The sequence below is a fragment of the Pelophylax lessonae genome (genome assembly GCF_965119305.1).
Source record: "Pelophylax lessonae genome assembly, chromosome: 5".
In the NCBI taxonomy this organism is placed as follows: Eukaryota; Metazoa; Chordata; class Amphibia; order Anura; family Ranidae; genus Pelophylax; species Pelophylax lessonae.
The window spans coordinates 343,100,113-343,115,748 of NC_138772.1; the positions used below are offsets into that span (position 1 = coordinate 343,100,113).

General features: G+C 43.9%; 1 protein-coding gene across 1 annotated transcript in view; it reads right to left on the reverse strand.

The window, feature by feature from the left end:
• Positions 1-15,636, reverse strand: part of NUP153 (nucleoporin 153) — a gene marked incomplete at its 3' end in the record, with an annotated part of 225,693 nt that overhangs the window by 149,913 nt on the left and 60,144 nt on the right. The window contains exons 4-6 of the mRNA XM_082258966.1: positions 9,944-10,083; positions 8,307-8,408; positions 6,060-6,173 (exon numbers count right to left, since the gene is read on the reverse strand). Coding sequence (XP_082115092.1) covers positions 6,060-6,173; positions 8,307-8,408; positions 9,944-10,083 — 356 coding nt within the window. The remainder of the gene's footprint in view (positions 1-6,059; positions 6,174-8,306; positions 8,409-9,943; positions 10,084-15,636) is intronic.

The window sequence follows — 15,636 nt, forward strand, 5'->3', positions numbered from 1 at the left end:
CGCCCCTAGGGACACACTTAACCCCTCCTTCCCCAATAAAGTTAACCCCTTCCCTGCTAGTGTCATTTTGCAGTAACAGTGCATATATATAGCAGTGATTACTGCAGTAATGTCACTGGTAACCCCAAAAGTGTCAAAAATGTCAGTCAAGGGTCCGATCTGTCTGCCGCAATGTCGCCAAAAAAATCGCAGATCGCCGCCATTACGCGTAAAAAAAAAAAAAACACCCAAAATGACAAAAATCTTTCCCTTAGTAAAACGCAATAACTTTTGTGCAAACCAATCAAAATACGCTTTTTGCGATTTTTTTTTTTTTACCAAACATATGTAGCATAAAACAAATTGGCCTAAAATGTTAAAAAAAAATTAAATTTTTTTTGGGGAATTTCATACAAAAAAATGTGAAAAATATTGTTATTTTTGCAAAATTGACGCTCTTTTTGGTTTATAGCGCAAAAAAAATAAATAAATAAAAAAATCGCACAGGTGATCAAATACCACCAAAAGAAAGCTCTGTTTGCTGGAAAAAAAGGACATGAAATTCGTTTAGGTACGTCGCACGACCGCGCAATTGTCCGTTAAAGTCACGCAGTGCCAAATCGCAAAAAAACCCTGGTCGGAATGGGGGTAAAATCTTCCGGGGGTTAAGTGGTTAACTGACATGGTACCAAAAAAAAAAAAAAAATATAGGTTATGTTTCTCAACAAATCAGGCTTTTCGGTGCCATTTGATCACCACTGCATTTATTTTTTCTGCTATAAACAAATAGAGGCAATTTTGAAAAAAGAAAAAAAAAAAAAAAAAAAAAAAAAACTTTACTTTCTGCTATAAAACATCTGGACTTCCTGAAAGATTCCGAAGCTGCCAGGTACACCCTAATTGCACGAACCACTTCCAAGACATGCAAGGCAATTTCCATCGGATGTTTAGGCCTGGGACACAGGGAAGGCAACACAATGTCTTCATTCAAATGAAAATCAGACAACCTTTCAAAAAGGAACAACGGACAGGGGCGAAGAACCGCCTTATCCCTGTTAATCACCAGATAAGGTGGTCAGGATAACGCTGCCAGTTTCTACACCATGTGCACAGAGGTGATGGGCACCAAAAAGGCCATCTTCAGGGACAGCGTAAGCAGGGGAATCTCCAGATTATTTTCAAAGGGAGGCTTTTGTAGAGCTGAAAGCACCAAATTGAGATCCCAAAGGCGGCAACAGAGCCCACACTGGAGGGACCAAATGTTGGACACCCTGAAGAAAGTTACGCACCAGGGAGTGTGCGGTCAAGGGTCTTTCGAAGAAGACTGCCAAAGCAGACACCTGGCTCTTGATATTCAAGGCCAATTTCTTTCAACTCCCGGTTGAAGGAAGGTTAAGATCCAAGCCACCGAAAAGGAGCGAGGATGAACCCCAAGAGACTCACACTACATAATCTTTGGCTTCCACGTACAATGGTAGATCCTCCTGAAGTAGATTGCCTAACTTTCAACAGGGTAGGATTTACCAATACAGATAAACCCTTATCCTTCAACAGCCAATGCGTCAAAAGCCAGCGACTGCAAAGCAGGGTGGAAGAACGGTCCATGGGACAGCAGATCCTCCGAGAGGCAGCTGCCAAGGAATGTTGGCGACCAACCGCACCAGATCGGCGTACCAAGCCTGGTGAGGCCAGTCTGGAGCCACTAAGATGACCGGAATCACTTCTGCCTCGATCCTGCGTAGAAGTCTTGGCAGAAGCTTGAGAGGAGAAAGAGGCGTATATCAGCCGATACTGACCCCAAGGGGCCACCAGCGCATCTGTGGAGTCCATCAGAGGATCCTTTGACTGAGCCACAAACCTCTGCACCTTTTTTTTTGAGCTGAGACGGCAACAGATCCACCTCGGGGGTGCCCCACCGGAGACACAGCTGATTAAACACCTCCGGATGAAGGGACCACTCCCTGTGGTCCTACGCCTGTCAATTTTCCACTCCAAGAATGTGTATGGCGGAGAGGGCTGAAGAAAAAAAAAAAAGCTCTGCCCATCTTAGAATGTCGGCAGGACACTTCTTGCGCCACCTTGGTGACTGACATAAGCTACGGCAATGGCACTGTCCGATTGAATGTGCATTGGAACCCTTAAGACAATCCATCCAATGATCCAGACACAGTCTGATGGCTCGGAAATCCAAGACATTGATCGATAGTCTGGATTCTTTCAGCGTCCAGATCCCCTGAGCAGAATGCTTGCCAAGGACGCCTCCCCAGCGGGACGGCCTGTCATCCGTGGTAACCATTGTCTAATACAAGGGGAGGAAGGATATTCCCAGCTGAAGCGTCGGAGAACGAAGCCACCAAATCAGAGACTCCCTCGTTCTCCGACTCAGCCGGATCAGATTGTCCAGATACTGTGGAGTCTTGTCCCATTTGGTTAGAACTTCCCTTTACAGGGACCTCGTATGGAACTGTGCAACGGAACAACCTCAAAGGTAGACACCATCAGGCCCAGCACCCGCCTGCAAGTCCGGAGGGACGACCATCTGTTGGACAGCAGAAGGCGAATTGCAGCCTGCAATTTCTGGAGTTTGTCCAGAGGAAGGAGCACTCTGGCTAAGGCCGAGTCCAGAGACAGGCCCAGATAGTCCAGCTTTGTGGACGGAACCAGAGCAGACTTCTGAAAATTCAGAAACCAACGGAACTTCCACAGAGTCAGTACTGTGATCTCCAGGTTTTCCACCAGAGCAGAGGGAGACTGCGCTCGCAGGAGGAGATCCTCCGTGTAGCCCAGTGCTGAAATCCCCCGTTGGCGTAGCAAAGCTAGCACTGGGGCTAACACTTTTGTGAAGACCTGAGGAGCAGAGACGAGACAAAAGGGTAAGCCACAAACTGATAATGCTCTTCTCCCACAGCAAAGTGGAGAAAAAACGCTGGCGACTGGCACATATTGGAATGTGAAGGTAGGCATCCTTGATATCGATAGAGGCGAGGAAAGCTCTGACGCAGGGATGCCACCACCGGTCGAATGGATTCCATTCTAAACCTCTGTACCCGCACAAAGCAGTTGAGCGCCTTGAGGCCCAGGATTGGATGCACTTTGCCCTCCTTCCTGGGGACTGAAGAGGTTTGAGTAAAAACCCTGAAAATGTTCCTTAGTCAGAACACCAAACAATCACTCCTTGAAGGAACAGGTCCTGTACTACCCCAAACAGACCTTGTAAGCAGTCTCAGGACGGGTGCAAATTGGAAGGAAAGAACCTTGCTGGGGGGGGTAAGAGCACAAAACTCGATCTTGTAGCCAGACCTTGTGACTTTGTGGACCCACTTGTCTTGTACCAGGAAAGTCCCCTTCACTCTATAGGGATTGTTAAACCCATAACACAGTTAATTTTTTTACAGATCACCGCTGGCAAATAGGCCATTACTCTTGCGTATTATCTGCAGATTCACATAGACATGGGTATCTGGTCCGCCCCTTCCCTCTTCGTGAGGTTTATCTGGGTCCCAATGCCTTAGCCCCTTGGGGTAGACGTTACCAGACTGGGTATCCATGGTTTTTAAGTTTGTTCCTTGTGGTGGACTGGAAAAGTTGTTGAGGACATGCACCCTGAGCACCTCCTCTATAGTCCCTTAACCCACTCCATAAGTCCTCAGTTTTATAGCGAGCAATGCGGAATAACCCAGGAATAAAAGGGAGGGCCGCCTGTGTCCTGTACTCTACTCCAAGACATGAAATTTACAGGTAAGTTACAAATACTTTTATCTTAGACAGTAAAGCACACAGGCTTAGTATTTTTTAGACCCTGGGCCGTTCCCAAGCAATGAATGTGAAGGATGGGCACCAACTAGGCAAGCAAACTGCCAAAAACACAGACTGACCTGGTGGAGTGGACATGTATAAGTGCAGAAGTTTTGTCCTTTACAGTGTAAACTCTAGTGAGTTAGTCACGTGACGGTGGACTTGGCAGCGGGAAGTCACTTTGCATGGTCTTGAGGGTAGGATGAATAGGGAAGTCCATCATCCTGATGAAAGCTGTTGCTTTGAGCTAGACTCTGATGGTTCTGGTTACCTCCATTATGTAAACAGAATTTTCCTTTGGAGCAGGGCAGAAAAATAGGACTGTGGAAGACTGAAGAAATGGATGGATGAAAAAAGCTGCTCGAGCCCAAAACTACCTTGTCTGTGAAAAAAAAAAAAGGAGGATCGGCTCCTTAAAAAGAGTCGCCAGCTCAGACACTTCTGACAGATGTGATGGCAACCAAAATGCCACTTTGCAGGAAAGGTCATCTAAGATAACCCTGATTGACTCTACAGGGCAGAGAACGAAAACAGAGGTCCCAAGGAAGCATAGGGTGCTGGCAAGGGAAGCCTGATCCGAGATACACCTTGAAAAAAAGATTGACAAGAGAGCGAAGCTACACGTTTTTTTAAAAAACAGTCAAGACCAAAACCTGTCCTTTTAAAGTGCTTATGGCCAAATTCTGATCAGTCTTGATTGTAGAAAAAACAGAATGAAAAGGCACAGGGTAATCTCAGTGATTAAAGTGCCAGTGTTCACACCGGGCAAAGGACTTCCAGGTACAATATTAGACCTTGCTGGAAGTGTTTTTTCTTAAATTTTATCAAGGTAGGAACAAAAGACGTAGAGACCTCTGTCTCAAGTCCTGGGCTTCAACAGCCAACCTTTTCAAAGCGAATAAGGAAAGCAAGGTGGAAGAGCGGTCCCTGAGACAAAAAGGTCTGGCCTGAAGAGAGGTCAGGGGTTGTTTCCTAGTAGTCTGAGTGTAAGCATGTGTAACCGGTTCTTCTGGACCAGTTTGGTGCAATGAGAATCAGTTTTCCCCTCTAGCTCTTTTTGAGTAGACAAAGTAGATTTCACATTGGAGGGAAGGAATATATTAGAATGAACTGGGACCAGGGAAATATCAAGGCATCTCATGCCAGTGCTAGAGGATCCTTTGTCCTGGTCACAGAGGTAGGTTGTTGTTGATTCCGGGGGGGAGGGGTCAGGATATTCACATCTGGAGTCCCCATCTCTGACAGGGGGTTATTGGGGTGAAGGCCAAGGTAATCCTCCTTCCAGTTGCCCACTCCAAGATGAGGACAGCAGAGACTGCTGGATAGCAAGTTCATGAGATGATCTGGCTTGCTTCCTTCAGGGCTGAAAAATTCCTGGTGGTTTATGTGAGCCAAAGCCCTGAAAACCAGGCCTTTTTCAGATACTTCTACACACACGTTTACATGACATGTCATGACATGACATGTACATGTCGGTATTGTTTGCTGGCCAACTACATGCTTTGTACAAAGTGCCAAGATGGGTGCCCACGCAGGGTCCTGTGACCGAAGCAACAGTACAAAGACATACCCAGAGTGAGGTACAGGTACTGTTTCCAAGGTTGCACTGACCTGGATGCACTACTACTGTTTATTAGAAGACAAAAGTTGATTGAGGACTCCAAAAAGATAAACGGCGAGTGATTTCTCCATATGACAGAAAAGGTCCATAATCTTTGGACAGTAAAAAAAAAAAAAAATGAGGACTGGCAGAGTGGGGTAGAGTGTCCCCTAGCCCTACTCCACTTGAAGAGTGGGGTAGGGCTAGGGGACACAGGTCCTTAAAGGCTTGCCAGTGTCCAATCACCTGAAGGTACCAGACTATAACCCAAGCTTCTGTGAATACTCAGCCTGTGTCTTGTACTGTACCAACTTAGGGTTTTGCCTTTCCGTTTACTCTCCAGCCTACTACTGCATACACTTCTCTATCCTACACCTTCCCTTCATTATATATTACCCAACTCTCGCTCTATTCTTCCTCTATCCCCACTTGACCCTTGTGGGACAAACTTATTAAAAATCTGACCTTTGGAGAGACCCAACTACTTTGCAAGTGGTGCAAAAGTTATTGGGGGCAGACATGCAGGAAAAACATCCCATGAAACAGAATAACACCTTTTACAATACGCTTAATGGAAATGGTTATGGTATAATGCACTGAATAACATTGCCTTACAACTTTGTATTTGGCTATGTTTTTAACACATTCTTTTCTTGCAGAGAGAATAAAAATGTAGGGTACTCACCGCCAATGGGCTTGACATTTTCTCCAAGGATTGCAGTATGCGGCGTGCAGCTAGACTTGTTACTCCATATGTAACATGGGCAGGTTTTGCCACAACTTGTTTTTTTACTGGCACCTACAAACAAAAAATTTTAAAAAATGATAGAAAAAAAGCTCCTCTTTTGAATACTCAATTTGATTTTTTTAGTCCAAAACTATCTAAAGGCAAACGCGAAGATCTGAGCATAAAACATGCAGGTTTTACTAGGCAAGCATTTTTAATTCTAAAAAAAAAAAATCTGCGCCAAAAACTCAAAGCTCGAGAAGCATCCAACCTTAAATTGTTTGGACCACAATAAAAATAAATAATAAATCTAGGCAGCAATAATAATACATGAAACCTATATAAAGTGCTATAAACAGTGCTCCTACTACCAATTATTGTCTAATATACAAATGATTGAATACGTTGTGTGCTCATGCTAAAAAAAAAAATAAAAAAAAATGTGACATACAATTTTAGTAAAACTGAGAATATTCCACAAAGTGTCAGGTATCATTTGCCAAAGGAATACTTAAGGGACCTCAACAAAAAATGCAAGCTTAGATGCAAGTAGGTATATTTCACTTTTTACAAAGGTTATCTTAATTATATACTAATTTGTAATCTACTGTACTGTGTGAATCAGCTGGATTTAACACAGTGCCCGAGTTTGAGCAAACATTTACTTATTCTAAAATACTGCCGACATACACATACCAAGTTGTACTGTACATTTCAGCTGTAGTGTACACTAGGTTTACAAAATACACCATGCTAGCACAATAACAAGCAGACGACAGGTGTATAACTGATATGTCATAATGAATCATTTGGGAAACTAAAAAACGGAAAACACTTTAGGCTCATTTATGCTAGCATTGCTCTGAGGAGCAATCCATGTCTAGATTACCCACCCTTCAGTGAGCATTTGACAGGCAGTGAGGTGGTATTATATCAACTCCTAATCCCCTGCTTTACCCACTTGAACCCCACTCTAGCACACCTAAACCACGTGCACACAGTTGTGGTGCGCTACCATTATGTTGAACAGGTCACATTCAGTTAGAAATACTGCCTGCTAAACGCGACATGGGGGTTCAATTACTGCTGAGGCTGCAAAGGGATGCATTGTAGCAATGGCATGTGCACAACTCCAGTTGCAGCCTTTGTACCAAAAGGGGGAGCTTTTGGGAAGCTCAACTGTACGGTTTTACCACCACCAAACCACTAGTGTAAACAAGTCCTTAGTGCAACATTTAACACAGCCACACAAGATACATCGATCATTATACAAGCATCCCCCCCATTTGCCACCCACACATCAGTGGAAATGCAACTACTAAGGAACAGGATGCAAGCACATATGAAACCTGTAGACCCAAGTCTCCAGTCACACTTGTGAATGGTGCAGTTTGTGATTATCTGCAGGAGACTCAGCATGGTTCCCGGTGATTAGCTTTAAGTGGAAAGCTAAAAAAACTTAAACTAAAGGCAAAACTTTTCTTTTAGTTTTGGATAGAGTGGAGAGTGATTCGAACACCTGTCAGGTTCTTATTGCTGTCTGGTTCCCCATTACATAGATACACCCTCTCTATTTGTCCTGTTTACCATCATCATTGAAAGTAACAAAATCACAAATTTTGGGTTGTCACCAGAAAATTAAGAGGGGAAAAAAAATGGGGACGCTTGTTCTGGTGATCTGGGGGTCCCTATGAGATTACCTTCATTTGCAGGGATTTCCTCTCCCTTCATTTGCAGGGATTTCCTCTCCCTTCCTATTTTGGCTATGGGACGGGGAGCGAAGGAAAATCTCCCTAATAGGTAAAAAGTAAAAAACAAACCCCCAAATTCCTTCCTTAATCTATTAGAAAAAATAAAAAAAAAAAGTTTTGGCCTATAGTTTTACTTTAAATCAATAAAAACCTGACATCTCCCCCAGCTATTGACACCCATTCACATATAATTTCTCATGCAGCGATTACCTGTGGACAAGTGCCCCTGGACGCAGACTGATTAAATGCTGAATGTGGAAACCACCACACTTTAGCCACTAGATGGAGCCTAGAAGCAGATTTCCTAGAACAGCACCATCTTGTGGCCATAATGTGATATTTAGTATAGCCTATGAACATTTAACAGTGCTCCATTTGCACAGACTTCATTTCAATGAACGGACAGCTCTGCAAGTTCCAGCAATGACAGCAAAAACATAAAAGCAACATTTACCCGATATGGAGTGCTGCGGGCCCTGGATTGACAAGCTGCAGCTGCACCTCCATAAGTTGTCTTGCCCGGATAAAAGGGGGACTCTCCAAGTCGACTTGAATTCTTGTTAAGAATTTAGAGGTAAAAGAGGTAAAAGAAGAAAAGACAACGGTTCACAAACATTAAGATGTGCAACACTCAAATTACCAGTACTACAGTAAAAATTGGTTCATTGGTTTTGTAGATTTTCTTTACTATGCTACAACTTAAAAAGATAAAATAATTTAGTTAGGTAAATTGGATTTATTGCACATAAACATTACGTAGTCATGTAGCATTAAATTCTAATGGCCAGAATTGTGTTCAGTAGAAGGCATTAACGCTAGAAGCGGGAACACACATTAGCACGCATGCAGGAAACGTGGCTTTTTACGCTGCAAATCACTGTAAGGGGAAAAAAAAAAAAAAAACACAAAGTGTCTTTAAGCTTACAGTGTGCATATGGCCAAATTCACACACAAAGTAATAGAAGTGCTATTTCAATCAGATACCAAGATTACTTTGTGGTTTGTTTTGCTAGGTCATAATGCTGGGAATCTTTTGCGATATATACAGTATTGAATGTTTATTTGTAAAACAATTAGGGATGCATTGATCTGATATCAGGATCGGATATCTTCACCGATACTGCCAAAATAGCTGGATCGGTAAAATTAACCGATCCACGGGCCGATCCGGTTTTGCCGAGTCCCGGCTCAGCCGTCCCTTACTTGGTGTAGTAGTAGTAGTAGTAGTAGTAGTAGTAGTAAGGGATGGGAGCCGCTACCTCCTGTACAGGTCCGGCTCACAGGCGGAGTGATATCAGATGCACTCCGCCTGTGAATGGAGGAGCCATACCCATGATGCAGCGGCTTTGCTCTACTTCAGCCGCATGCATATTGTGTATGTGTGTAGTTCCGGATAGGTATCGGTATCGGCAGATGCACAAAGCCAGATATCGGTATTGGGACAAGAAAAGAGGGATCGGTGCACCCCTAAAAACAATATTAAGTATTTAGCCAAAAAACAGGGCAAAGTGTATGTGTCAAAATACAAAGGGGAACAATGACTTTCCACTCCCCTGCTCCATTAATTTAAAAGCTGTATCATCACTTCCCAAAATAAAAAGCGGTCTATAAATGAGGCAGCAGACCTTTCATACATCTACCCATCCTACATTCATAGGGCGCTTTTCATTGCAGGAAGCAATAGTATAGCTTTTACAAATGGTGCAAGGGGAAGAAAGGGCAGACAGTGTAAAACTTTTGACGAGTGCATGAAAAAGTTCAGTGACTTGTATTATTCTCCCTGAACTACAGAACTCCTCCCGCTGTGTGAAATAGGGGGAGGGCAGGTGTTCTGTAAGCCTTTCCAAAAGTGACAACACTGCTACTCCAAAGATACAGGGTGAAGAGTGAGCGTTGTCACCTCAGGAATTATACACTGGTGGGTTTCACCAGTTGGACATGAAGAGCAGAAGGGGAAGCAAAGTAAAGACAAGACAAATGAAGCCACCACATCCGAGGATTGAGAATGTGATAAGTCTTACATTTATTGGGTCAAAATACACCATTTCCACCAGAATGTTTAAAAATAAAAAAGGCGTTTAAAGCACTTACAGGTAAAAACGAGGAAAAGGCAGATGGATTAAATGCAGGTTTCTTAGAATTGAATGATGAGTTTTGTGAAACATTATGTGTTCGATCAGCTTCAGGAGACCACAGTAATGGAACATTCCCAGTTTTTGTAACTGCAACATCTGAAGGGGGGAAAAAATAAAAAAATACAATGATTTTTGTAATTTCCATAAAATGTTTCTTGAAGTCCATTACAAAACACAAACTCAGGAGTTCTGGTTACATGCTGCTGCCTACAGGATATGTAGACACTGGAAAACAGGAAAAAAACATTGAAGTCCAGCCTCTATTACCCCACCTTAGGTCATTATGCCTCAGTCTTGTAAGCAAGCAGAACAGAAGACCAAAAAAATAGGGGCAGCCCCTCAATTGACTTAAAGAAAAAGATTTCATGTTGAATACAAAAATCTTTTTTTCCCTATTCGTCCCTTGACACAGGAATTTAGTGATTAACCACCTTGAAGGACACAGGGTCCACCCCAGCAGAACCTATGATACAAGCAAAAGCAACATGTGGAGTAATAACTACTTGAACAAGAACGGACCATCAGAAATGGTCAACAAAAGGAAACACTAAGGCTTCCCAGCCTCAAAACAGATTAAGGGTAAATTGGACAACTGGTCAAAAGAGCAAATTCAACCAGACCAAGAATAACAAAATGATCGATCTATAGGGACTGGTTGCCTATCCTGCCTCAAGCCTAGAATCCCAGATACCAAGGGGCAAAAGATCAAGCGAAGCAGAGGCAATGTAAGAAGAGCAAGCCCCACTTTCTGCTAAATGGCAAAGAGGGACAAGTACTGTGGCAGTTGTGGAAGTTTCTCCTCAGAGGGTACAGTTATACTTCAGCAAGGAACCAAGCTGGTCAGTCTTGCTCATTGGTAACCTAGTTATCAACACTAGACAATTGGTAAGATTCCAACCGTTGGAAACTGCCCTGCCAGTAACTTTTTCCTTACCACACAATAGCTGAATGATAGCTACAGCACATTGCCAGGAGGGCATCATATAGCATCCTCCCCATGATCATGCTTTCCGCACGAACCAGCAGTGATCTGTATTTGGGGTAAAGAGCCAAATCCCAGCGGCTCCTAACCATGTGACCAGCTGTGTCCAATCACAGCTGATGACAGTAGAAGCAGGATACACCAGATATTGGAGAGCCTCTAGTCACGCTGACAGCGTAGCGTGAGAGGAGAGCTGATAAGCGGCAATCCACACCAGGGGACATCTACACCAAATCTGTGAATGAATGCCTTCAAGTATCCTTAGCCATTGTGGCTGATGGCTTGTAGTTCTCAATGAACTGCAAGAGAGCTGATGAGCGCTCTCATAGTCCACTGAGTTTGCAGTAACCGCCTGCATCTGAGGTATAGGCAGACAGTGTACTGACAATCCACAAAAGCCTGACATTGTAACTGCGATGGCGCCCAAGAAAAAAAATGCACTTTTTTTACCTGCAAAAAATGTGCATTTTTTAAAGAGAAATGTATCCTTAACTGCTTTGGGACCAACTTTTAAAAGGTAGACATGGAGGTGGTGGAAATTCTTAAATGGCATCCAAAAAAGGTACCATCTGTGAAGCAGCTCCCAGTGATTCAGCCTAATTAGCTTTATCAAGAAAGCCTAAAGAGACAGGGTCATACCAGAGGCTGTGTTACACCTCTGGACCCAGGAAGTGCTTTCCATGCTTTGATTTACTGTGTTGGCTGTAAAGTACAAAAATATAGCCCAGTGCAAGGTGGTTACATTCCAAGCTAGCCTCTCCATATCCAGAGGCCTACGCTACTTGAGTACTCAGAGACTGGGTCATACAAGGAGGCCGAACCTGGAAAGCCCTCTGCAGCTAACCCACACAGTGTGGTCTAAAAAGTACCATAGAGAGCCCTGTGAATGAAGGTCATATTCCAGACTAGCGGCGCAATCCTCCAGTCTAGCAGATTACAGGTACACCTTTTCAAAGGGTTTTTCTAGGTATAGAGTGATAGCGATATCTGCAGCTTAGAGACTAGCTCAAGCAGCATTTTTTTAAGTCTCCAGCCTCTTTGGACACTAGCACAAAATGAAGCATGGTGGTTAGAAGTGATGTCATTCGGAGGTAGGCTTTCAATTGTTATTCAGTTTGCCAGTGTTCAAATCTCCTGTAGGTAGCAGCTTACAACCCAATTTTCAGAAATGAATGCCGGATTCCTGCAATGGATGATAAAGAAAATATTTTAAGCAATTTTTATAAAACTAAATGTCAGCCACCAAGACAAAGTCACCATTAACTGAACAATGCAACCATATAGACAAGACAGTCAAGTTTTACTTGAAAGGATAAGCATGCTTGTATTAAAATTTAAGTTTAATCTGCTTATTGTTCTTCCTTCCCCTTTTAAAGCGGAGTTCCACCATGGGAATACTTTTTTTAATAAAAATACCCCCGGGACACTCAGGGCTAGTACATTCCACAATGACTAGCCTCTGATCTGTCCCGGGTTGCACTTTACTTTTTCAAGTTAAGTATTTCTCCTAAAAGGTTTGTCCAGCGCTGCCATCTCAGGTGTGGGCAGCTTGAAGCCAGCGCGATCCTCTTCTGCGTCCTCTTCCGTCTTCTTCGGTCCCACGATGCACTGCACCGGCCCTGTCACTTCCGGTGCGCGCGCGTCATCCCTCCACAGCTTCTGGGCATGCCCAGAAGCTGTTTAGAAGGGAATGACGCGCACGCCCCGGAACGGACGTCGGGGCCGGTGCAGGCGCAATGATTCCTGGGAGCGATGACGTTCAGCTTCCAGGAATCATTGCAAAGCCAGGAAGTGACGACGGGCCGTGGCCGCCAAGGGGAGGAAGGAGGAAGTAAGGCAAGTATATTTTCTTCTATACGAGGTAAGTAAAAAAAAAAAAAAATGTGATTATCCATTTGTTTTTCAGGTGACCCGGAGCGAGAAGATGGAGGCAAGTATAAATTTAGGGTGGAACTCCACTTTAATGACACACACACACACATATATATATATATATATATATATATATATATATATATATATATATAATAAAAGAAATGTGTGTTATATTTTGTTACAAACATTTAATAAAAGAATAGATAAACTGTTTACAATATCCTGTGCCATTGGCCATAAAGCTATGCCAGTCAAAAAAGCACAATGGTGACGCAACGTCCGTATACTTTGAAGGCGTGAAATAAGAGGTCAACACGTTTCGCTCATAGCTTCATTAGGACCTTGTCATCTTGACTACAAAGGTAACAAATGGAAGGCCTGGCCAAGAAAAAGACACAGAAAGCAACCCGTATTATGTTAACATAGTATTGCATTTATAACATTTTAATCACAATCTGTGTGAATTATGCACCCCTTTGTAGTCCGAGACCACTGTGTCAGAATAAAATAGGATATTGGGAGGGTAATGTATACGGATAAATTGTCATGTTGCTAGTACCTAAATATAGAATAGTATAAGCTGTTTATTAATGTATGCAGACAGTATATAGTGAACTTACCCTCCCAATGTTTTACTCTGACACAATGGTCTCTGACTACATTGCCTAAAGGCAATTCAGACGGATTGTGAAAAAAAAATGCTGTAAATGCAATACTGGGAATCCACATATGGAATGCGGTACTCCTAGGGATTGCAAAGGTGCATTTCAGTCACCTCTACAGTTTTGTGACAATATTGTCTAAGGTGGCGGGAAGGGGGGGGGAACACCTCCGCGTGCCAAAGGTGACCCACGCCTTTGATGCTGCGTTAGTCACATCCTCCATCTTTAAGGTTTCCACACAAATGATACAATCAGCCAATCCAATATCACCTTTTTATGCCCAGCTAGAGGAGCAGAGGAATTATCCTCACTATCTGAGCACGCAGGGTGTGTGGACGCAGACCCCGAAGAGTAACTTGCATCCGCGACAGCCGAACCAAATTCTGGATCTGATGCGACAGAGGATGCAGGTGAAAGTGGGGGGAAACTTTTTGCTAGCCCGTTTCCCCAGGACTAAATCTACCTAGGATACAAAGGACTCTAGGACCGCCGCCAGTGAAGTTAGTTGTTGGGACCCGGAGGGCGGGGGGGGGGGGGGGGGAATCAGGTGGTAAAATATGCTCAAGGGACTCAATAAATGGAGAGAGGAACCCACACAAAATAAAAGTGCAGAACACTGCAAGGGACACCCCACTGCGCCAGCGGCACCACAAGGCCCAGCACGGAGCACTACTGTTGCAACAGCAAAGAGGGAGAGAAAACCCCACAAACTCACCACCACTGGTCAGGTACGCACAGGAACAAACCGCACACCATGCGGCAAATCAGGAAGAGGAATATTAAGGGGTCAGCACTGAAGGCCAAGGAGGGGCTACCACTGCCAAATCACCACCCGTCCGGCTCAAAAAACATGGCCGCCGCAACGTTCAAAGGAAAAACAAAAGAAAACACAAGAAAATGGCAGCCCAGGCTACACAAACATGGTCACCGATCTGTAGCATAAGGCTACAAGAAAAAGGCGGCTCCCGGGGTACCCCAGAAGCTTGAAATCGATTCCAACAGGAAGGGAAGGGGGGATGGGGAGTCATCCTCGACGTAACCCGTCTGCGTCCCCCTATTTTGTTAAAGTATGTCATCAGACAGAGAACATTCTTTTTGTATTTGAGGAAATTTGGAAGGGATCGGATACCTGATCCAGCCCATGACTGTCTCCAGATCTGCCAAACCCCTATTATCCATAGAGGATGAACAGCTGATCTTGATCTGCTAAGCACGGAGGTCGGTGTATAAGGCATATCAATGCTATTAGACTGAATACCTGTGGAGTCCATTGCACCATATTGCTATTATCCCCAGGAGGGACAGCTGATTATGACCCACTGGGAACAGGGGTCTTAATGTGAAGTGCTTGGCATCATAGGTGAAGGAGAAGCACGGAGCACTTTAAGTTTCCTTATTCACATTTGGATCACATTGAGTTTTATATTGTACTTAAAAAACGGATTTACATCTATTATCTTGATTTATTTTATCTGGCGCAGAACTTTTTTGCTATACAGATTGCATTTGTGAACTGGACACACACACACACACACACACACACACACTAGTGATTGCAGCCGGATTGATAATTTATTTGATTCATTTATTTCACTGTTTGATTTGCTCCGATTGTATTCACTATATACTTTATATATCAATACTTTACTGAAGCAAACTACGAGGTCCTCCTGCGGTTGTACATGGTGCCGGCAAAAGTAGCACCCTAGGTCCCTTGTTGCGTCTCCACAGTGCTTCAGAGATTGTGGTATGAATGGCACTATGGTCCAAATTTGATGGACTTGCCCAAAAGTTAGACTTTTCTGGATCACTAGACATTAAGCTCGTTAAATTAACGCGTTCTAGAACATATGTGGTCAAACATTTGGGGACATGCGCAAAGCTGACTGAGCGGCTCTCGCTTATCTCGTTCTTTTTTTTCTAACAACGCGAGAGCCGCATGACATAGCCAGCTATGCGCATAGCGTCCCTGTTGCACTAGCTACATCGGGGACACGCGCAGAGATGACCGAGCGGCTCTCGCGTTGACATCACTCGCCCGCTGCCACTTGTAGCAGCCTCTGCCGCTTAGCAGTAAGTCCACGCGAGCACATGCCCGCGCACACCTGCCTGCTCCCTTACATCAGTGTT